General features: G+C 41.6%; 1 protein-coding gene and 1 non-coding gene across 10 annotated transcripts in view; both read left to right on the forward strand.

The window, feature by feature from the left end:
* Positions 1-23084, forward strand: part of htt (huntingtin) — a 65653-nt gene that overhangs the window by 31365 nt on the left and 11204 nt on the right. For 6 of the 9 annotated variants that reach the window (XM_061769642.1, XM_061769648.1, XM_061769644.1 and 3 more), the window contains 37 exons: positions 98-218; positions 291-436; positions 547-728; positions 883-1106; positions 1178-1304; positions 1399-1523; positions 1592-1702; positions 1802-1879; positions 2176-2399; positions 2506-2584; positions 2699-2860; positions 2936-2991; positions 3122-3270; positions 3357-3493; positions 3583-3699; positions 5562-5684; positions 5752-6011; positions 8379-8521; positions 8596-8824; positions 16423-16564; positions 16646-16825; positions 17025-17201; positions 17321-17397; positions 19463-19598; positions 19672-19794; positions 19922-20129; positions 20272-20417; positions 20493-20670; positions 20771-20857; positions 20951-21135; positions 21212-21338; positions 21475-21578; positions 22074-22228; positions 22306-22445; positions 22527-22612; positions 22699-22829; positions 22919-23051. In XM_061769642.1, the coding sequence (XP_061625626.1) occupies positions 98-218; positions 291-436; positions 547-728; positions 883-1106; positions 1178-1304; positions 1399-1523; positions 1592-1702; positions 1802-1879; positions 2176-2399; positions 2506-2584; positions 2699-2860; positions 2936-2991; positions 3122-3270; positions 3357-3493; positions 3583-3699; positions 5562-5684; positions 5752-6011; positions 8379-8521; positions 8596-8824; positions 16423-16564; positions 16646-16825; positions 17025-17201; positions 17321-17397; positions 19463-19598; positions 19672-19794; positions 19922-20129; positions 20272-20417; positions 20493-20670; positions 20771-20857; positions 20951-21135; positions 21212-21338; positions 21475-21578; positions 22074-22228; positions 22306-22445; positions 22527-22612; positions 22699-22829; positions 22919-23051 (5308 nt within the window). The remainder of the gene's footprint in view (positions 1-97; positions 219-290; positions 437-546; positions 729-882; positions 1107-1177; positions 1305-1398; positions 1524-1591; positions 1703-1801; positions 1880-2175; positions 2400-2505; positions 2585-2698; positions 2861-2935; positions 2992-3121; positions 3271-3356; positions 3494-3582; positions 3700-5561; positions 5685-5751; positions 6012-8378; positions 8522-8595; positions 8825-16422; positions 16565-16645; positions 16826-17024; positions 17202-17320; positions 17398-19462; positions 19599-19671; positions 19795-19921; positions 20130-20271; positions 20418-20492; positions 20671-20770; positions 20858-20950; positions 21136-21211; positions 21339-21474; positions 21579-22073; positions 22229-22305; positions 22446-22526; positions 22613-22698; positions 22830-22918; positions 23052-23084) is intronic. The other 3 variants (XM_061769643.1, XM_061769649.1, XM_061769646.1) reach the window with 1 other exon arrangement.
* On the forward strand, positions 1921-2050 carry LOC133477539 (small Cajal body-specific RNA 14). Its single transcript, XR_009788394.1, has one exon. It is a non-coding gene; the product is annotated as a small Cajal body-specific RNA 14 (non-coding RNA).

The raw sequence follows: 23084 nt of genomic DNA on the forward strand, positions 1-23084 counted from the left end.
CACATGATTGCAAACAATTTGTGTCCCTGAAGAATGCACGAACACTTAATTGGAAGATGAGGCTTATTTCAAAATGCACCTATTTTCTGTCTGACAGGACTTATCGGGGTTTTAACCTATCAAACACAGTGTCTGACGTCACAGTGGAAAACAACTTGTCTCGAGTCGTCACCGCTATCTCCCATGCTTTCACCTCCTCTACCTCGAGGGCCCTGACTGTAAGCTTTCACATGTGCTGTTACTCCCAAATAATTGTTTATCATAAGTCTTTTTTTTTTTTTTTCTTAAAGTTTGGCTGCTGTGAAGCACTGTGTCTCCTGGCTTCAAATTTTCCAGTATGCACATGGAGCACAGGCTGGCACTGCGGCTATATTAACTCCGTTAGTACAGTTTCATCTCGAGGAAGTCTCAACCACAGCAGGGGCAGGGCTTCAAGGTTTATGAAGACACATGCTCACATTTTATATATTTATATATATATATATATATATATATATATATATATATATATATATATATAATATTTTGTTCTCACTCCTGTTTAAGTCTGTCCCAGGCCAGCAATACTCCAAACTTAAACCCAAACCCTTCTTCACCTGATGTGGAGCGAAGGACCTTAACAGTGGGAATGGCCAACATGGTGCTTTCCTTGCTGTCATCTGCCTGGTTCCCACTGGATCTCTCTGCGCACCAGGATGCTTTGTTACTAACTGGCAATCTGCTTGCTGGTGAGTAATGCACACAAATCAAAATACCTATATGGCTTGGAATTACTCTCAAAAATGCATATTAATTGTGCAAGCACAAATTGCTTTTGTATTTGTATCAGAGCTTGTCTACTTAATAGATTAAATCATATGCAATTCACCTTTTTGGTTTAAGCGGTGGCTCCTAAATGCATGCGCAACCCCTGGGCTGGAGAGGAAGAAGGTAGCAGTGGCAGCTCTTATCCTAGTGGAGGCCCAAATAAGATGGAGGAACCCTGGGCAGCATTGTCAGAGCGCTCCCTAGTGACAATGGTGGACCAGCTTTTTTCCCACCTCCTGAAGGTCCTAAACATCTGTGCGCATGTGCTGGATGACACTCCCCCGGGACCAGCAGTTAAGGTTGACTTTTTGTCTGTATGGATAACTACCCTTTATGTGAATGAATTGCTTCACACTACCTCTTTCTGCAGGCCACACTGCCCTCCCTTACCAACACACCCTCACTCAGTCCCATTCGCAGGAAGGGCAAAGAGAAGGAGGCTGCTGATCCCAATGCTGTGCCTTTGAGCCCAAAGAAAAGCAATGAGTTCAATGCAGGTACACAAACAAACAACCTAGAAAAGACATGTTTCCCCCTTCATGCACTGTCAAGACTAAAGTTGTTGTTTTTTTGGGGGGTGGGGGGGTGCAGGCAGAGCTACTGACAGTACAGGTGGAACAGCAGTAAACAAGTCGAACACACTTGGCAGCTTCTACCACCTGCCAACCTACCTCAAGCTCTATGATGTCCTCAAAGCAACTCATGCCAACTATAAGGTACAGAGCTTATTCAGAATTACCCACTGATATACTAGAAACGTGACTGTTTGCAATGTTTCTCTTAGGTGACGTTGGACCTTCATTGCAGCCACGAGAAGTTTGGTGGTTTCCTTCGCGCTGCCTTGGATGTTCTGTCTCAGCTGCTTGAGCTAGCCACACTTCATGATATCAGCAAAGTATTTTTATTTTCATCCTGTTCAGTTTATACGGAATAAGATTTTTAAATTACTGATGTCTTCAGAATTAACTTTCCCCTCCCCATCCTCCTTATGCAGTGTGTGGAGGAAATTTTGGGCTTTCTTAAGTCCTGCTTCTCCCGAGAACCTACCATGGCTACAGTTTGTGTTCAGCAGGTCAGTAATTGGTGAAGGTATGCCTGTTTGTTTTGCACTGTGTGGAAGTCTTCATATGGTCGCACCACTGAGCAGTGTGTTGCCACCAAGGACGCCACACAGAGTAAGGCTGGATCCTGCCGACAGGGGCCGTAAAGGCATTGGTTTCCCTGTGCGATGGTTCCATATATTCTACAATTGAGTGCAAAATGAGATATGAAAAATTGTAAGAATGAATGAAAAAAAAATTATAATAAAAAACATTGTCCAAACAAATAAATTAAATTCCTTACTGTATGTAATCTGTTCTCCTTCAGTTGTTAAAGACACTGTTTGGAACCAACTTAGCATCCCAATATGAAGGTGTCCTGAGTGGACCCAGCCGTGCCCAAGGAAAGGTGCTCCGTCTTGGCTCGTCTAACCTGAGACCAGGCCTCTACCACTACTGCTTCATGGCACCATACACACACTTCACACAGGCTCTGGCTGATGCCAGTCTACGTAACATGGTCCAGGCTGAGCAAGAGCAGGACGCCTCTGGGTGGGTTTAAACATACACAACAGATGCAGGAAAATAAATAATTTTTTTTGTCTTAGGGGAAATCTGTAGCATCACATGTATTTGTTGCTTCTTTGTCCACTTCCAGATGGTTTGATGTGATGCAGAAGGCGTCAAACCATCTTAGGTCTAACATTGCAAATGCAACACGCCACAGAGGTGACAAGGTACCTGTATATTTCATGTTGCCTGAGATAGTAATTAGTAATTACGAAATATTTTGCTTTGAAATACCCTCTAGTTTATTTGAACAAAAAGATGTTCTGAAATTGTTTGCCCAGAATGCCATCCACAACCACATCCGTCTCTTTGAACCACTCGTGATTAAAGCTTTGAAGCAGTACACAACCAGCACCTCTGTGGCTCTGCAAAGACAGGTTCTGGACCTTCTAGCTCAACTTGTGCAGCTTAGAGTCAACTACTGCCTGCTGGACTCTGATCAGGTTGAACGGATTAACAGTATGATTTGCATCTACAGTCGGGGATTATTCTCTCAACATGTTTTTTTTCTGTTTTAGGTGTTCATAGGGTTTGTCCTGAAACAGTTTGAATTTATTGAAGTGGGACAGTTTCGGTAAGTTTGTCAAAGAAAAAATGTATCTGGTGCATTTTGATGTATAGTACTGTTTAATATATGACAAGGGAGCGGTTTTTAATGTAACAAAGCTGTTTAACTAAATGGATTACCGTTATGTTTCTCTTAGAGAGTCAGAGGCAGTTATACCCAACATCTTTTTCTTCCTGGTGCTGCTGTCTTACGAACGTTACCATTCTAAGCAGATAATCGGTATCCCCAAAATCATCCAGCTGTGTGATGGCATAATGGCCAGTGGTAGGAAAGCTGTCACACATGGTAAGAGTTGCACACATGATGCAAGTTTTCAAGTACACAGAGATATTGGACAATTCTTATACATGATTTCCCATTTTTCTCTGAAGCTATCCCTGCCTTGCAGCCGATAGTTCATGACCTGTTTGTCTTGAGGGGCTCCAACAAGGCAGATGCAGGCAAAGAATTGGATACACAGAAAGAAGTAGTTGTCTCTATGCTTCTCAGACTTGTTCAGTACCACCAGGTACACAGTTTGCAAGAAGACACAACCAAGTATTCTCAAGCCATCCAGAGTAGGCCTCTCCTACATTTTCTTTTTCATTCATGATGTAGGTTTTGGAGATGTTCATCCTTGTTCTGCAGCAGTTTCACAAAGAAAATGAGGACAAGTGGAAGAGGTTGTCCAGACAGATTGCAGATGTCATACTTCCCATGATTGCCAAGCAGCAGGTAACACTTAGGCCCAGTACATACACAAAGATGATCAGGATTTTTTTTGTCACGATTTTGCCCCTGACCTGGGGGGAAAAAAATGACATTATTTTCTGCCCTTTTTGCCACACAGTTATGTCTTATAAGATTATCCTGTGCTATGAGGTGTGTTAAGAATGAATTTGTCCCGATAAAAGGGTCCAAAATGGGTCGGTGCCGACAATCTTAAACGTACTGAATATTTATGACCAAAAATTTCCATGGGGAAAGATGATGACTCCTGAGTCATGACTTTGTGAATTATGACATGGAATGGAATGTAGCCAATCAAAGAAGCACCCGGACTGAGGAACAACTAAGCCGCCGTAAATAAATAAATGTTTGTCACACTTAAATGTTTCCCATCATCAATCAAATTAAATTATTAGTCAAAGACAACACAAGCAAACACAAAATGCAGTTTTTTAAATGGATTTATTATTAAGGGAGAAAAAATCCAAACTTACATGGCCCTGTGTGAAATAGTGATTTACCACTAAACCTAATTGGGCCACCCTTAGCAGCAACAATTGTAATCAAGTGTTTGCGATAACTTGCAAGGAGTCTCTTACAGCGCTGTGGAGGAATCTTGGCCCACTCATGTTTGCAGAGTTGTTGTAATTCAGCCACATTGGAGGGTTTTTGAGCATGAACCGCCTTTTTAAGGTCATGTCACAGCATCGTAATAGGATTCTGGTCAGGACATTGAGTAGGCCACTCCGAATTAGTTTTTTCTTCACCTATACAAAGGTGGACTTGCTGGTATGTTTTGGATCATTGTCCAGCTGCAGAACCCAAGTTCATTTCAGCTGAAGGTCACGAACAGATGGCCGGACATCTCCTTCAGGGTTTTTTGGTAGACACCAGAATTCATGGTTTCATTTATCACAGCAAGTCATCCAGTTCCTGTAGAAGCAAAACAGCCTCAGACCATCACACTACCGTCACCATATTTTACTGTTGGTATGATGTGCTTTTTCTGAAATGCAGTGTTACTTTTACACCAGATGTAATGGGACACACTCCTTCCAGAGAGTTCAACATTTCAGTCAGACCACGGTATTTTACCTTAGGGCAAAATTGAGACGAGCCTTGATGTTCTTTTTGCTCAGCAGTGGTTTCCGTCTTGGAACTCTACCATACAAGCCATTTTTGCTCAGTCTCTTTTTTTTATGGTGGAGTCATGAACACTGACCTTAACTGAGGCAAGGGAGGCCTGCAGTTCTTTGGATGTTGTTGTGTGGGGTCTTTTGTGACCTCTTGGATGAGTCGTCGCTGCGCCCTTGGGGTAATTTTGGTTGGCCGGCCACTCCTGGGAAGGTTAACCACAGTTTCATGGCTCTCACTGTGGTTCGCTGGAGTCCAAAAGCTTTAGAAATAGTTTTCTAACCTTTTCTACACTGGTAGATCTCAATTACTTTTTCTTATTTGTTCCTGAATTTCTTTAGATCTCAGCATGATGTCAAGCTTTTGAGGATCTTGGTCTACTTCACTTTGTCAGGCAGGTCCTATTTAAGTGATTTCTTGATTGAGAACAGGTATGGCAGTATCAGGCTCGAGAAATTGAACTCGGGTGTGACAAACTGCAGTTATGTTTTAACTCTCACTTTTTCACACAGGGCCATGTAGGTGAAGATTTGTTTCCACTGTAGTAATAAAAAACATCTTAAAACTGCATTTTGTGTTTACTTTCAAATATACTTTCGTGTACCAGGCCTTAGGCAACATGAAGGATTGTTTGGAGTGGGGACTGCGTCATGTCATAATCGGAAATCAGATGAGATATGTATTTTAGTCCCATCTGGTGCCATTTTCACAATTTGAGTGGTGTCTTTCAACAGATGCATTTGGATTCTCCTGAGGCTTTGGGTGTTTTGAACACTCTTTTTGAGAGCGTAGCACCTTCCTCTCTTAGGCCTGTGGATATGTTGCTCAAGAGCATGTTTGTCGTCCCGGGTACAATGGTGAGAAGTCACAATTTGACCAGTGCTTTCCAGTTGTTAACATTAATCCATAACACGATTCCTTCAGGCATCAGTGACTACAGTTCAACTGTGGGTCTCTGGTATCCTGGCAGTGCTCAGGGTACTTATCTCCCAGTCAACTGAGGACATTGTGTTATCGCGAGTCCATGAGCTCTCCCTGTCACCACATCTACTTTCCTGCAACACAGTCCGCCGCCTCTATCAACAGAGCGCCTCTCCTAATGCCCCTCCCACTTTGGATTCATTTGCTTTTCAAGAACCCAATGGTGATTCACAAAAAGTCCTACCTGAGGAAACTTTTGCCAGGTTAGTGTGATCAAATACATGCATGCCCAATGTTTGGCTCCTGTTGTCAAATTACTCTAGTGTGGGCTTGCTAATGGATACCTAATTTGAGCGTTAGGGGCTGCAATTACAGTGTAACGACAATAGAACGGACTAATGGGGCGGGGTTTTCTGATATAGCTGAGTGTCTGTTACATTGAAGCGTTTTTTTTTGGAGGCCACCCATATTACGGTACAAATTTGTAAGGCTTTTTGTGTGGCCTAAATTTCCCAGTACAGTACAAGTAATCGTAAATATACAGTCCGCTCCAAAAGAATTGGAACAAGGTAAATTCCTTTGTTTTTGTTTAATATTGAAGACATTTGGGTTTCAGATCAACAGATGAATTTCAGAATTCCAACTTTTATTTCATGGTATATTTACATCTAGATGTGTTAAACAACTCAGGACAGAGCACCTTTTGTTGGAAGGAACCCACTTTTCAAGTGAGCAAAAGTATTGGAACATGTGACTGATGGGTGTTTCTAGTTGCTCAGGTGTTGCCTTTTAGATTGATTGCTGAAACATTAGAAAACTCCATTTGCTGGTAAGCAAGCAAGACAACCAGAGAGCTGTCTATGGGAGAAAAGCAAACCATTTTGAAGCTGAGAGAAGAGGGAAAATCGATCAGAGCTATTGCACAAACATTTGGCATACCCAATACAACAATTTGGAATGTCCTGAAAAAGAAAGAAACTACTGTTGTACCGAGCCACAGACATCGAACAGGTCGGCCAAGAATATCAACAGCAGTGGATGAAAGTAACATTGTGGGAGCTCTGAAGAAACACCCAAGGACAACAGTCAGTGTCATCACTGCCAACATCCACAGGGCAGGGGGTTAGGGTTAGGGTTAGGGTCACAATCCATGGCTCGAAGAAGACTTGGAGAGAAGAAATATACAGGCTCTACCACAAGATGCAAACCACTCATCAGCAAAAAGAATCGGAAGGCCAGATTGGATTTTGCAAAGAAGAAACAAACAAGAACTGAAAGTGGGTGCAGTAAAGGCCTGGAAAAGCATTACAAATGAAGAATGCAACAGTCTGAAGTCAATGGGTCGCAAGCTTGATGCAGTTATTCCAAGTAAGGGTTATGCCACCAAATATTCATCCATCCATTTTCTTAATGGCTTATCCTCACTAGGGTCGCGGGCTGCTGGAGCCTATGCCAGATATTTTCGGGCGGGAGGCGGGGTACACCCTGAACCGGTCACCAGCCAATCGCAGGGCACATAGAAACAAACAACCCTTCGCACTCACATTCACACCTACGGGCAATTTAGAGTCCTCAATCAACCTACCACGCATGTTTTTGAGATGAGGGAGGAAACCGGAGTGCCCGAAGAAAACCCACCCAGGCACGGGCAGAACATGCAAACTCCACACAGGCGGGGCCGGGATTTGAACCCTGGTCCCCAGAACTGTGAGGCAGATGTGCTAACCAGTCGTTCACTGTGCCGGCACCAAATATTCAATGTTATTTAATTTTAATAATGTCTGTTCCACTACCTTTGCTCAATTGAAAAGTGGGTGGGTTCAAGCGTAAGGTGCTCTGTCCTGAGTTGTTCACACATCTAGATGTAAATACCATGAAATAAAAGCTAGAGTTCTGAACTTTTGTCTCATATTCATCTTTTGATCTGATCCCTAAATGTCTTCAGTATACAACAAGAACAGAGGAATTGACCTTACCGTTCCAATACCTTTGGTCATGGTGATGTTGTTCACGTACAGTACGCATCATAGGTGAGTCGCTTTCCTGAGCCGTGAGGAATTATTGTGCTTCTTCGTTCCAAATCTGTTGCCAAAGGCTCACGAACGGCTTGACAAGAAAAAAAAAAAAACAGTTCCTCTACCAAAAATAGTATGTTCCGGACTCCAAAGACATGTTTTGTATTCCTCAGAGTTAACACCACACCCATCTCGCTCGCTCTCTCTCTGCCAATGCTGTAAACACAATAGACAATAGATATAACCTTCATCGCATGGCCTCCATGTCAATGCCCCACATTCAACATGGTCGTCACGTAGGTACAGGAGGCACATGTTTTGGATTTGGATCTAGTCATATTGGATATCTGTGACCCGGAAATAGATCAGTCCTATTCTCTGGACGCATTGCGCCACAGCACCAGTAAACAACAGAGGCCAATTCTGGAATTAACAGAGTTTGTCAACGGCATTTAAAGTGACAACTGGAAGCTACATTTGGACATATTGTTCAGTCCCGACGGTCCGTTATATTAGGGTCCGTTTTATCAAGGTTCCACTGTACATTTTTTAAATTCAAAGATGTGATAATTGACTCTAGATTTTCATTTTATTTTGGTTTCGTCTTTGGCTTAGATTTTTGCTCCAAATGGTTGGAGTGCTGCTGGATGAAATTTCCTGCAAACAGGTTAAAGTGGACATTACAGAGCAGCAACACACTTTCTATTGCCAGCAGCTGGGTACACTGCTCATGTGTTTAATACACATTTTCAAAAGTGGTAAGCATTTATCAAATTTAAATATGTTGATGATAAGGTGCACCTGCTAGCATTACCCATATTTTTCTATCCAGGTATGTTTCGGAGGATCACAGCTGCAGCCACCTGCCTCCTAAAAGGTGAGAGTGCCAGTGGCCAGAATGACTTGGAGGCTGGCCTTTACTATCATTTAGAGACCCTGAACAGCATGGTGCAGGGCCTGATCACCACCCACCCCTCCCTGGTGCTGCTCTGGTGCCAAGTCCTCCTCCTCATCAACTACACAAACTACTCCTGGTGGGCTGAAGTTCACCAGACACCAAGGTAAGAATAGTGTGGGCAATAGTATTTGAAGTTAGTGGGCTCTATATTTAGACTGCGCAAATGTATCCTGGAATGTAATTGGTGCACATCTTTCTATTTGTGTGAGTGAAAGGCTCGCTGCACATTTGTGTCTATCTGGCAGACTGGTCAGCGCCAAGCTGGGCAATGTCGGTCCAGTGATGGTGTGTTCTTTGCGCCACCTGGAGCATGTGACATTTTGGTCACTGAGGGCTCCATTTTCAGTGATGCATTTTCGCGCAAGCTCAAGACTCGCTGCACGTTGGCAGACCTGTCTGTGCCAAGTTGGGCGGTGTCAGCGCAGTAAGGTTGTGCCCTAGAGGATGCCTGCGCTTGGCGGATTGAGATGTTGGTGTCAGAAAGTCAGAGATGGGGGGAGAAGGTGAAAAGCGGCCAGATTTCCCAGACAAAATTTTGCGGCTACGCTGCAAGAGCAGAATTAGCAACCCCAAGTCTTAATTTCCTCCTCATCCATTGTTTTTTCTCACTATGGGGCTGATTATTGTATTTATTTATTTTTTGCCAATACCTGCTGACGCCAAGATCAGAATCATCTCTATTTGCCAAGTATGTCCAAAAAACACACAAGGAATTTGTCTCCGGTAGTTGGAGCCGCTCTCATACGACAACAGACAATTTTGAGACATAAAGACATTGACAAAAAAAAAAAAACAGTCACTGAGCAGTAAAGGGTTGCTAGTTATCTGGTAATGCCGGTACTTAAGGTTTTCACACACTGTTGCTGGTATTTTGGCCCATTCCTCCATGCAGATCTTGATGTTTTGGGGCTGTCGCTGGGCAACACAGACTTTCAACTTCCTCCAAAGATTTTCTATGGGTTCAAGTTCTGGAGACTGGCTAGGCCACTCCAGGACCTTGAAATGCTTCTTACGAAGCTACTCCTTCGTTGCCCGGGCGGTGTGTTTGGGATCATTGTCATGCTGAAAGACCCAGCCACGTTTCATTTTCAATGCCCTTGCTGATGGAAGGAGGTTTTCACTCAATATCTCACGATACATGGCCCCATTCATTCTTTTATTTGGACGGATCAGTCGTCCTGGTCCCTTTGCAGAAAAACAGCCCCAAAGCATGATGTTTCCACACCCATGCTTCACAGTAGGTATGGTGTTCTTTGGATGCAACTCAGCATTCTTTCTCCTCCAAACACGACAAGGTGAGTTTTTACCAAAACGTTCGATTTTGTTTTCATCTGACCATATGACATTCTCCCAATCCTCTACTGGATCATCCAAATGCTTTCTAGCAAACTTCAGACGGGCCTGGACAAGTACTGGCTTAAGCAGGGGGGCACGTCTGGCACTGCAGGATTTGAGTCCTGGCGGCGTAGTGTGTTACTGATGGTAGCCTTTGTTACTTCGGTCCCAGCTCTCTGCAGGTCATTCACTAGGTCTCCCCGTGTGGTTCTGGGATTTTTGCTTACAGTTCTTGTGATCATTTTGACCCCACGGGGTGAGATCTTGCGTGGAGCCCCAAATCGAGGGAGATTATCAGAATCAGAATCAGAATCATCTTTATTTGCCAAGTATGTCCAAAACACACAAGGAATTTGTCTCCGGTAGTTGGAGCCGCTCTAGTACAACAGAACACTTTGGCGACATAAAGACATTGACAAAAAACAACAACAAACAACAATTGTGCAAAAAGATGCAGAGTCCTCTAGCACTTAGAGCAGTTCGAATGGCTAATATCGCAATAGTCCGGTGCAATGACCATTGTGCAAAGGGCACTGAGACTTCAAGGAGTGTATGCGGTTTAAAGTGACGAGTAGTGCGATAATCTGGGACAATGGTTGTGCAAATGTTACAGATACTCCTCAATCAGTGTGCAAATGGAGCAGATGCTACTCTGGCATGAGTGGCCACTATATGCAAATAGTGCAGCACGGCGAGACAACTACAGTGAGTGCACGAGTAATACATAATTGGCCCCACAGAAATGTGACAACGAACTCAAGTCAAAAAAATTGCCAGCTTGTTGTAATGGAATTATAAGTTAGCTGTTTAAGAAGTTGATTGCAAGAGGGAAGAAGCTGTTGGAATGTCTACTAGTTCTAGTTTGCATTGATCTTTGCAGTGGTCTTGTATGTCTTCCATTTTTTAATAATGGCTCCCACAGTTGATTTCTTCACACCAAGCTGCTTACCTATTGCAGATTCAGTCTTCCCAGCCTGGCGCAGGTCTACAATTTTGTTTCTGGTGTCCTTTGACAGCTCTTTGGTCTTGGCCATAGTGGAGTTTGGAGTGTGACTGAGGTTGTGGAGAGGTGTCTTTTATACTGATGAGTTCAAACAGGTGCCATTAATACAGGTAACAAGTGGAGGACAGAGGAGCATCTTAAAGAAGTTACAGGTCTATGAGAGCCAGAAATCCTGCTTGTTTGTAGGTGACTAAATACTTGTTTTCCACCATAATTGGCTAATAAATTATTTAAAAATCTGACTCTCATAGGTGATGTATACCTATGATGAAAATTACAGGCCTCTCTCATCTTTTTATGTGGGAGAACTTGCACAATTGGTGGCTGATTAAATACTTTTTTGCTCCGCTGTATAACTTTGGTCTCATGGAATGGCATTCGTTCGTTCACAGGCAAAGAGAATTAAGATTATGGTTTATATCACAAAATTAAACTTCTTCATACAAGAAACCCATTTGTCAAAATCTGAAGAAAATTACCTATCTGATTTAAATTTCAGTCAGTCCTTTTCAGCTAGCTATAACAGCAGACGAGGAGTCGCAATACTAATTCATGAGAGTACTTTTTCACTAAATAGCACAATAATTGACCCAGAAGGCTGATACATAATTGCTCATTCAACTATATTTAACAAATTATACACATTAATGTATGCGCCCCTAATATTGATGATCCAACTTTTATTCACCCACTTATTTCACATCTGACCTATTTGTCAACTAATTCAACAATTATCGGTGGTGACGTTAGTATAGTATTTAATCCAACCATAGACCGCTCAAACTCAAAAAATTCCAATCTCACCCACTTATGGTGAATAAAAAGTTCACCGCTCCTTTCTCTAGAATTGACTACTTTCTCACAAATAACTCAATTGCTCAAAACAGCACGTCCAAAATGCATCCAATAAACGCAATCATGCTCCAATTTCTCTCTGCCTCGAACTTAAATCAAACATGATACCTTGTCCAACTTGCCGCTTTAATACTTCTCTAAGTATGTAAGGAAGGAATGGGAAGATTTTCTGTATGAATGATTCCACAACTATATCCCCATCCTTACTTTTGGAAACAGGGAAAGCTGTAATCAGAGGAATACACAATGAATCCAACAGACCTACTTAGGAGCCAATTTTATAATGCTAAACAACAACTTGATTTTATATTATCAAAAAGAACGGAGTTCCTACTACAACAGCTTAGATAAACTAATTTCGAGCACAATAATCAGGAAAATGTCTTGCAAACCAACTTCAACGTAACAAAGAAAAAACAGTAATTACATCTGTTCAAGATTCCAATGGCAAATTTACTCAATCACCACATTATATTAATTATATATTTTACAACTACTACAGTATCTTATATTCATCCCACAATAAGCTGAATAAAAACGGCATTGACACCTTTTTTAACAAGTGGAGCGGCTCCAACTACCGGGGACAAATTCCTTGTGTGTTTTTTGGACATACTTGGCAAATAAAGATGATTCTGATTCTGAAATAACCTAAACATCCCACAATTAACTTCAGAAAGTAAAGCGTTTTTAGATGCCCCATTAACCCTCGCAGAGTTACATAAGGCCTTAAACGATATGCCAACAGGAAGATCTCCAGGCAATGATGGGTTTTCCACTGAACTCTACAAACATTTCTGGTGTATACTAGAACTACTATTTTTCAGAATGGTGATAGAGATAAAAGATTAAGGCCTTTTCAGAAGACATGAATACAGCTGCAATAAAATTACTACTGAAACCAGGGAAAGACCCGACTCTTCCGCTGTCTCTAATTAATACGGACATCAAAAACATATCTAAGGCTTTAGCCAACAGACTAGAAAAAATTCTCCCGTCGTTAATACATTCTGACCAAACAGGTTTCATTAAAGGACCGAGCTGCATCAACAATGTCAGGCGACTGATAAACCAAATAAGTATGTCTGAGCGTAATAACCTAAAAACTATCGTTTTGTCACTAGATGCAGAAAAAGCTTTTGACAAAGTTAACTGGTCTTTTCTTTTTGCTGTACTTAACAAATTTGACTTCGGTAACTCATATATTAATTGGATCGCAACGTTGTACAACTCAAACAAAGCAATTGTCACCACAAATGGGATCACATCATGACGTTTCACTTTACAAATGGGAACTAGACAAGGATGACCTCTCTCGCCCCTGCTATTCGGACTATTTATCGAACCACTGGTAATAGCAATATGGCAGAACACTAATATTTAAGGTATCAGTGCTCCTATGTCAGAACACAAGATTAATCTTTACGCAGATGATATCCTTCTTTATTTACAAGAACCCAAGGCATCACTTCAGTTTTTAACCTCAACATTTTCGCAATTATCCCAATATGCTATTGTCAAGTCTAGCTTACCCCAGGCTCCCATGCACCTTTAAGAACTGTCAGAGTCCTGACCGCCTCTCCGTTAAAAGGTTAAAGCTCCCCTTTGACCCTGTGTATTACACAATGGACCGTAAACGGTGACGGGAGCTTGCTTAAACCGGTGTCGGGAAGGATTCGCCGAGGTTCTCACAGCCATCTATGAAGCTTCGGTTCCGCTTATGTTAGGCCTCACCGCCACAGAGTAACATTAGTAAATGTTGGGTGAAACGCTAAACACGCTCCTTTAAAGCTGCTCCCTCCCTATTAACTTGTTGCACTTCAAATGACCTAGGATATTTAGACAGTCAGGACCCGTTGTTGTTTAAATTGTAGCCGAAACAATCTTTTAAAAATTGGGGTGAAATATTCATGAGCTGTGTGGATAGTGTTGTTTCTGCTAACATTAATAACAATGTGCTCATTACTCTTACAATGAAAGGGACATTTTTCCATAATCAGAAAAAGGCACTTTAATAGATAGCGTTTGGCAAGGGCTAAAGCCTCAATTAATAAAAATTATGAATTTCACAAAAAGGAACTGTACATGAAACATCTACTCACTCATAAATGAGATGAAATATTTCAGATCCAAAAACTGCAGTTCAAGGCAAAAGTTGGTAACATTCAGAGTCTCTTATGTTGGTGAATGAAAGTAGTCCAAAATGTGAAAATACAAAACATGACTAAATGAGTATTTCACTAGGCCAAAAAATAATCAAAACTAATGCAATTCACAGAAATTAACTGTATATGAAACATCTACTCACTCATAAATGAGATAAAATATTTCAGGCCGATTCTCTGAGATGTAAACCAAGAAACGGTCCAAAATGTGAACATACAAAACACAACGAAATGAGTATTTGACGAGGGCAAAAACATCAAATAATAAAAAACAAATTAACTGAAAATGAAACATCTACTCACTCATAAATGAGATGAGGTGAGGTGGGGGGCGGATTGGCTCACCCTTCCTTGATGTGCCCACTCAGCAACTCCATTCACCAGTTGACTAACATGCATGTTATATGGTGTTCATTCACTAATAAGTTTGATAGAAACACTATAGACTTTAATTTCCTGTGCTGGGATTACTTATAACAACACAGGTTATACTAACATATCAACTCACAGGTTCTTACAGGTGTTTAGACACTAAAAAAATAATTATATCGCACCACTCGACAGTAGCACTGCCTTCCTCATTTTCCCACATCCTGTCCTACCTTTTTCTGTCCTCTCTTATCTGATTCTCTTGGTCATTTATTTCATGTTCTCACCGGGTGTCCCCTCTCCAACCCCCCCCCCCCCCCCCCCCCTCCCCCCAATCTACATATAACTGTTGTAATGTTACTTGTGTTTAAATATCTAGACTGTCTCACTATTGTTCAGTTGTTGTTCTCACCCCTCGTCGCCTTGTCCACTCTGTCCCTCTGTCTGCCCCCTAAAACCCCTTTTCTGTCCGGCTGCATTTTCAATAAACATCAGATTTAAAAAAAAAAATACAAAATTAAGCAAGGGAGCATTTCAAACTCCCCTGTTGCACAGCAAAACTGTTCCAGCACAAAGGCATACAGTTCTACCAAGGCCATGAAGCTGGCACCGGACGGGTTTAAAAAAATAAATAAATTAATTAATTAATTTTAAAAAGTCGGTCTAAACTTAGGCCTGCTCATACCACGTCTAAGCTGTGGCAAGGTTCTCTAATGCGATATTGGCATACATGCAGGCAGGCAGACAGACATGCGAGGTCCTCGGGTGTGTGTGATAGATGACAGAAATATTTCAACAGTGGGATCCAAACCTCTTAATCATTGTATAAATCAAGTCATTGAATGCATTATTATTATTGTTGTTATTATTATTATCATTAGACTTTACGCCGATCTGATCGGCTTGATTGGTATCAGCCGGTAATTAGCTTTTTATGCTGATCGGCTTTAATGTCATAATTCACCGATCCGATCAGTGACATTCTTGATCGACTCCGCAAAAGACATTTACTCCGCGTCGTCATCGTGTACAGTATATTTGAATCCAAAAGCTAGTTTATTTTTAGCCTTGTCACGTGTCTTTTGACGTACTACTGGAAATATCTGACAGCTAATAGTTATTTTATAATAGAAAAAACAAAAAAACGTCGTCTGTGTGGGCCAACATGTAATGCCTGTACCAGACTACAAGACAAAATTGGTGAAGGTGAAGGTTTTAAACCATATATCAGCAATTCAGTAGTATATTGTTCTCAGTCTTTGCACATTTTCAGCACTTATTTTCGAACATATTTAATGTATTTCAAAACAAAACAGATTTTCGTTTTGGGGGTCTTGAAATACACCGGCTGCAAGATTACGACAATTGGGTGTAACCCACTTCCTCGCAGAGGTACACCACGCGCCGCGCTGGATTTGCGCTAGTCAGGAAACTAAAGCCCAGTGAGTTTTGTTTTTCAGAACAAACGTCATGTTACATTATAAACGTAACATGCAGTATGTGCTATAGGGGATATAGACAAATCAAGAGTCATATTTATTTAGCATGTTGTTTTGAAATTGTGCAGCACGACTGGTTAGCACATCTGCCTCACAGTTCTCAGGACCGGGGTTAAAATCTCGGCCCCGCCTGTGTGGAGTTTGCATGTTCTCCCCGTGCCTGCGTGGGTTTTCTCCGGGTACTCCGGTTTCCTCCCACATTCCAGAAACATGCAGGGTAGGTTAATTGTAGACTCTAAATTGCCCGTAGGTATGAATGTGAGTGCGAATGGTTGTTTGTCTATATGTGCCCTGCGATTGGCTGGCGTCCAGTTCAGGGTGTACCCCACCTCTCGCCCGGAGATACATGGGATAGGCTCCAGCATGCCCGTGACCCTAGTGAGGAGAACAACGTAAGATGAATGAATGTTGTTTTGAAATTAACATGAAGTTTTATTTCCCCACCCCCCACACACACATCCCGTCTTTCTATCAGGAGACATAGCCGATCATGCACAAAACTGCTCAGTCCTCACTCCTCAGAAGAAGATGATGAGGAGACTCCTGTGTCCTTGTTCACCGTGATCAACAGAGAGATAGTCTGCAGGGGAGCCCTCATTCTCTTCTGTGATTATGTGGTGAGCAGAACATTACACTGTCACAGTTCTTACACTAATGCCAGTTACTCCTGCATTACATTTACCATTGTATTTTTGCAGTGTCAGAACCTGCATGACTCAGAGCATCTAACCTGGCTGATAGTTAACCATGTGAGTGACCTCATCAGCCTTTCCCATGAGCCACCTGTGCAGGATTTCATCAGTGCTGTGCACCGAAATTCAGCTGCCAGCGGTCTCTTCATCCAAGCTATTCAGTCCCGCTGTGACAACCTGACAAATGTAAGCACTTTGATCTGTGCTTCTACACATGTATTCAGGCTGCCTATGATTACTAAGTATTGATTGAATAGTCATAGTTAGTCTTATAGTGATCACCATTTTAAAAGAGTTGCATATTTAATCAGCACTGTAAACCTTTTTTAACATTTTATCTACATGTCGTATTTTTAAAAATGTTTTCCCTGCGTCGCTTGTGCAGCCTACTATGTTGAAGAAGACTCTGCAGTGTTTAGAAGGCATCCACCTCAGCCAATCTGGCTCCCTGCTGATGCTGTATGTGGACAAGCTGCTCAGCACACCCTTTAGGGTTTTGGCCCGTATGGTGGACACGCTGGCGTGTCGCAGGGTGGAGATGCTGTTGGCTGAAACTTTACAGGTTATTATTAAATGTTATTTTTTGATAAAAACTTAAGGTGTTTGTGGTACACTGAAAGTATTACCTACAAGTATTTTGATGTTGTACTGTAGTTTAAAATAATTTTATTTGCCCTCCAGAACAGTATAGCCCAGCTGCCTGTGGAGGAACTGGACAGAATCCAGGAATACCTCCAGATCAGCAGCCTGGCTCAGAGGTAATGCCCTCTTGCAGTACAGTAAGGAGGGGATAGGGACCGATCCCTCCTGTGACTAGCGAAAAAAATGCAAATTGATAACAAAACATTACTCTAGAGATACATTTCTTACAGGCATGTATATGCACCTGGTGAAGACTCTCTTGTAACTTCTTCCGCTAATGACCCAGGCTAAACTTAACTCCTCTACGACATACAAAGATTCTCTTTTGTTAACATGTATCGCTTGAGCATGCTTTGACACTCATCTACTTACTTTCCTATCAAGACAGGGCTTTGGTAGCATCTTGTGGCATCTTAAGGTGTTTCAATGTTTAGAGCACAAAAAACACAGCTTGGTGAGTTCAGCAAATATTTGGGGATAGGTTCCACAGCAAAAAACAATGCAAATTAAAAATAAATAAATAAATCATGAAAAGTGAACCGAATATGAGTGGGTTGCTGCACACCAATTACTTATGGCAATTATGGTGCTGTGAAAAATTATTATCAATCAGTAATATCAGACAAATATAACCCAAGTGAACTTAAAATGCTGCTTTTAAATGATTTCATTTATTAAGGAAATTTAAAAAAAAGTTACCTGGCCCTGTGTGAAAAAATAATGGCCCCCTAAACCTAATAACTAGTTGGGCCACCCTTAGCAGCAACAACTGAAATCAAGAGTCTTCTATAACTGTTATGAGTCTTTGACATCTCTGTGGATATATTTTGGACCACTCTTCCTTGCAGAATGGTTTGAATTCAGAAAGAAATGGAAGGTTTTTGAGCATGGATGGCCTAGACTTTGACTAGACCCCTCCTAAACCTTCATTTTGTTTTAAGCCACTCAGAAGTTGACTTGCTGGTGTGTTATGGATTGTTATCCTGCTGCAGAACCCAAGTGCGCTTCAGCTTGAGATCACAAAGTGATGGCTGAACATTCTCTTTAATGATTTTTTGTTAAAGAGCATAATTCATGGTTCCATCAATCACAGCAATTTGTCCAGGTCTTGAAAGAGCAGAGCAACCCAAGACCATCACACTACCATGTTTGACTGTTGGTATGATGTTCTTTTTCTGAAATGCCGTGCTAAATTTACGCCAGATGTAACGAGACATACACCTTTCAAAAACCTCAACTTTCATCTCGTTAGTCCATATGATATTCTCCCAAAAGTCGTGGGAATTATTGAGATTTTTTTTGCAAAAGACAAGCCTTTATGTTCTTTTTGGTCAGCAGTGGTTTTCACCTTGGAACTCTGCTATGGAAGTCATTTTTGCCCAGTCTCTTCCTTATTTTTGTGTCATGAACACTGACCTTAACTGAGAGGTTAAGCGAGGCTTGCAGTTCTTTAGAAGTTGTCCTAAGTTCCCATTGCTGTTCTCATGGCGTAATCTTTGTAGGCCGGTCACTCCTGGGCACGTTTTCTCCATGTGGTGATAATGGTTCTCCCGATGCTTTGCTGAAATCCTAAAGCGTTAGAATTGGCTTTTGTAACCTTTTCCAGACTGATAGATGTCAATTACTTTATTTCTCAACTGTTCTGGAATTTCTTTGGACCGTGTCAATTTGTTGCAGGTTTTTTTCAATCTTTTGTCCGACTTGATTTTGTCGGGACAGATTCTTTAAGTGATTTCTTGATTGAACAGGTCTGGAGGTAATCAGGCTTGGGTGTGATGAGTGACATTTAACCAAAAATTGTGATTAGCAACAATAACGGAATGATTTCAAAAGGGGTTTAATGACTTTTTCCATAACACGGTCATGTAACTTTTAATCGTTTTTTTTTCCCCTTAATAAATGAAATCACCATTTTAAAAAGAGCATTTTAATTTCACTTGGGTTATATTTGTCTATTTACATTTGTTTGATTATCTTAAACATTAAAGTGGGGAAACAATGCAAAAATATACGAATTTGAGAAGGGGGCCAATACTTTTTCACGGCACAGTTCTTTACAGAATAAATCGTTACATTTAAATACACATTAACTGGTCTTGACTGCAGGTTGTGAGTCATTAGCAAAGCAGATAAGTATGCAATGCTCAATTTCATAATTCTCTTTTTGTTTCCCTATCACAGGCATCAAAGGTTTTATTCCCTGCTGGACAGGTTCCGCGCCACTGTTGCTGAAACTAGTAGCCCACCACCTCCAGTGACATCACACCCCTTAGATGGGGATCCACCCCCTGCCCCTGAACTGGTCAATGCAGATAAGGTGTGGAATATGAATTAAGCGTAATCAGCGGCACAAATACTGTATGTAGAAAATATGTTTATGTTTTTGCTAGGAGTGGTATGTGACCCTGGTGAAATCTCAGTGTTGTCTTCGTGGAGATGTGTCTCTGTTGGAGACAACTGAACTCCTTACCAAGCTACCGGCCCCTGATCTTTTCAGCATTATGAGATGTGAGGTAAGTGTGCACCATGCACATTATTAACCAAGTATTCTATTTTTGGCATACTTTCAATATTTCCATTGTCCATGGCTGTTTTTCCCTCCCATTATACAAAACACACTTATTCCCTCTGCAATGACAGACATTCAACCTGAGTCTGCTGTGCCCATGCCTAAGCATGGGAGTTCAGCGGCTAACACGGGGTCAGGGGCCAGTCTTGTTGGAGACGACGTTGCAGGTTACTTTAGAACTACTTGCTGGGGTTACACAGTCACTTCCTGCCCCACACCGGTCCTTCTTACCACCTTCCGAGCCGCAGTCTTACTGGACCCAACTGGCTGATGTGTATGGTAAGAGTGATGGATTCTAGCAGGGCATTTATCAAACTGACAGAAGTGAGCGATGCCTGTTTTGCAATGCTTGACTCCCTTTCAAAAGTTTAATATTATAATATTAGCTACTTCAGATTTTCATGCCTTGGTATGCTTTCAGATGAGCCTGGTTTCTACCCCAGGGTTTTAGCCCTCTGCAGAGCTCTCTCGCAGTACCTGCTGTGTGTAAACCAGCTACCTTCTTCTTTGCGCATTCTCTGTGACAAAGAAGCTCTCATCACTACTTTCACCTGCACTGCCACTGAGGTTAAATATCAAATTTGCATCCAATTTGTCTACATCTCAGTTGCGGTAAGTACTGGTTTCTTCTCCATTGTCCAGGTGATAGTCTGGCGATTGCTCCAGGATCAGCTACCCCTAAGTGTGGACCTTCAGTGGGCTCTGTCTTGTCTGTGCCTGGCCCTGCAGCAGACTTGCATCTGGAACAAACTGTCTAACACAGAGTACACTACACACACATGTTCCCTCATCTACTGCTTACGCCTCATAATGGTTGCTGGTAAGAAGACCAGTGGTATTTTTGTAGATTCCGGTTGACTTATTGCTGTTACATTTTTTTTTTTGTTTTTTTAATGCTTCCTTTTGTTTTTGCATTTAAGTGGCTGTGAGCCCTGGAGATCAGCTTCTGCTCCCAGAGAAGAAGAGAAAGTTAGCCCGAGATGAAGTGGATTCCCTACAAACAAAATGTGAGGATTCACTTAACTGAACTGAGGATTTGCTTTTCTGAGCAAGTCTTAGGCAAGGCTGTGGGAAAATGTGATTATATTTTTTGGTTGCAGATGGGTGTGAGTGGCAAGCATGTGAAATCATGGCAGAGCTGGTGGAAGGCCTACAAAATGTTCTTTCCTTGGGTCATTACAAAAACAGTGTCATCCCAACTTTTCTGACTCCAACCTTACGCAACATTGTGATCAGTATTGCCCGACTGCCACTGGTCAATAGCTTCACTCGGGTTCCTCCACTGGTCAGTGTTTATCCATTTGTGTGGTGGGGTGGAGAAATGTGTGAGGGTAATTCACTCGTTTGTCTGAACTCTATAGGTTTGGAAACTGGGCTGGGCCCCACAGCCTGAGGGGGAGTTTGGTACTACATTGCCTGAGATCCCTGTGGACTTTCTGCAGGAAAAGGATGTCTTCAGAGAGTTCCTGTACCGTATAAACATACTTGGTATGGAAAAACACACAATTTGGATCTGCATCTTATTGCAATATGCCTCATGTCTGTTTATTATTATTTTTAATAATACTGTAATGCACATTTTTTTTTAAATGAGAATTTATAATGAACATTCTGACTGTCTCAGGCTGGAGTAGCAGGACTCAGTTTGAGGAGACCTGGGCCACTTTGCTGGGTGTGCTCGTCACCCAACCAATCACAATGGACCAGGAGGAGGACACACAGCAAGAGGTGCTAATGCTAATACAATTAAATAAAGCGCAGCAGAAAGATATTCATCCTTTAAGGTCCGAGCACTTCCTTGTACGTGTAGCTTTATTTGCCTACGGCTCAAAAGCTGCTTTTTTAAAATATATACTGTGTGTGTGTGTGTATAGGAAATGTGTGTGTGTGTGTGGGTATGGAAAGTATTCAGACCCCCTTAATTTTTTCACTCTTTGTTATATTGCAGCCATTTGCTAAAATCATTTAATTTTTTTCATTTAATCATTGGACTGTGGTAGAATTTCTGTGACATATATATATATATATATATATATATATATGTGTGTATATATATATATATATATGTATATATATATGTATATGTATATATATATATATGTGTGTATATATATATATATGTATATGTATATATATATATATGTGTGTGTGTGTATATGTATAAGGAAGCAAAAAAAAAAAAAACACTTTAATTCTCTGTTCTACATCTGATTGCCGTTGTAGGAAGATTTAGAGCGTACCCAGTTGAATGTTTTAGCAGTGCAGGCCATCACTAGCCTGGTTTTGGGTGCAATGATGCTGCCCACTGCTGGCAACCCTGCTGTCAGCTGTCTGGAACAGCAGCCTCGCAATAAGAGCCTCAAGGCCCTAGAGACACGGTACATTTTAATTTTTCTGTTTACACTGTTGCTGAATGCTTTAATGAGTATTCTACAGTTTGTGTTTTTTTGACCAGATTTGGAAGGAAACTGGCAGTGATCCGGGGTGAGGTTGAGAGGGAAATACAGGCTCTTGTTTCCAAGAGAGACAACATTCATACACACCACTCCTACCATGCCTGGGACCCTGTGCCCTCTTTGTCCGCAGCCTCAGCAGGTAGCGAGCAATACTACGTGTGGGTGAAAGGTATGCCGTACTTTATTACATTAGAAATGATTTACTGTAATTCTCTTTTAGCAGGGATGTTGATCAGTCATGAAAAGTTGCTGCTTCAGATCAACACAGAGCGTGAGATGGGAAACATGGATTATAAACTGGGACAGGTACAGGCCTCTTTAATAGAATATACTTAGTTTATGAGTTGTTATGATAGTATAATTTTGTTTCTTTGTTCGTCACTTCTCTACAGGTGTCCATTCATTCAGTGTGGTTAGGAAATAACATCACCCCATTGCGGGAAGAAGAATGGGGCGAAGATGAGGAAGATGAAGCAGATATGCCAGCGCACACCTCCCCACCTTTATCGCCAATTAACTCTCGGTATTCTGAATAATTTTGGCTGAATGCGGACTTCACCAGTTTGTCTATTTACACTGAAAACCTGCACCTACCACTGTATGTGCTTTTAGAAAACATCGTGCAGGGGTGGACATTCACTCATGTTCACAGTTTCTTCTGGAGCTCTACAGCCAGTGGCTTATCCCAAGCTCTCCAAGTAACCGGAAGACTCCAACCATACTTGTCAGTGAAGTGGTCCGATCGGTGAGTCACAGTGCACACATTGACATTGTTGGA

This window comes from Phyllopteryx taeniolatus, chromosome 4 (assembly GCF_024500385.1).
Source record: "Phyllopteryx taeniolatus isolate TA_2022b chromosome 4, UOR_Ptae_1.2, whole genome shotgun sequence".
NCBI classification, from domain to species: Eukaryota; Metazoa; Chordata; class Actinopteri; order Syngnathiformes; family Syngnathidae; genus Phyllopteryx; species Phyllopteryx taeniolatus.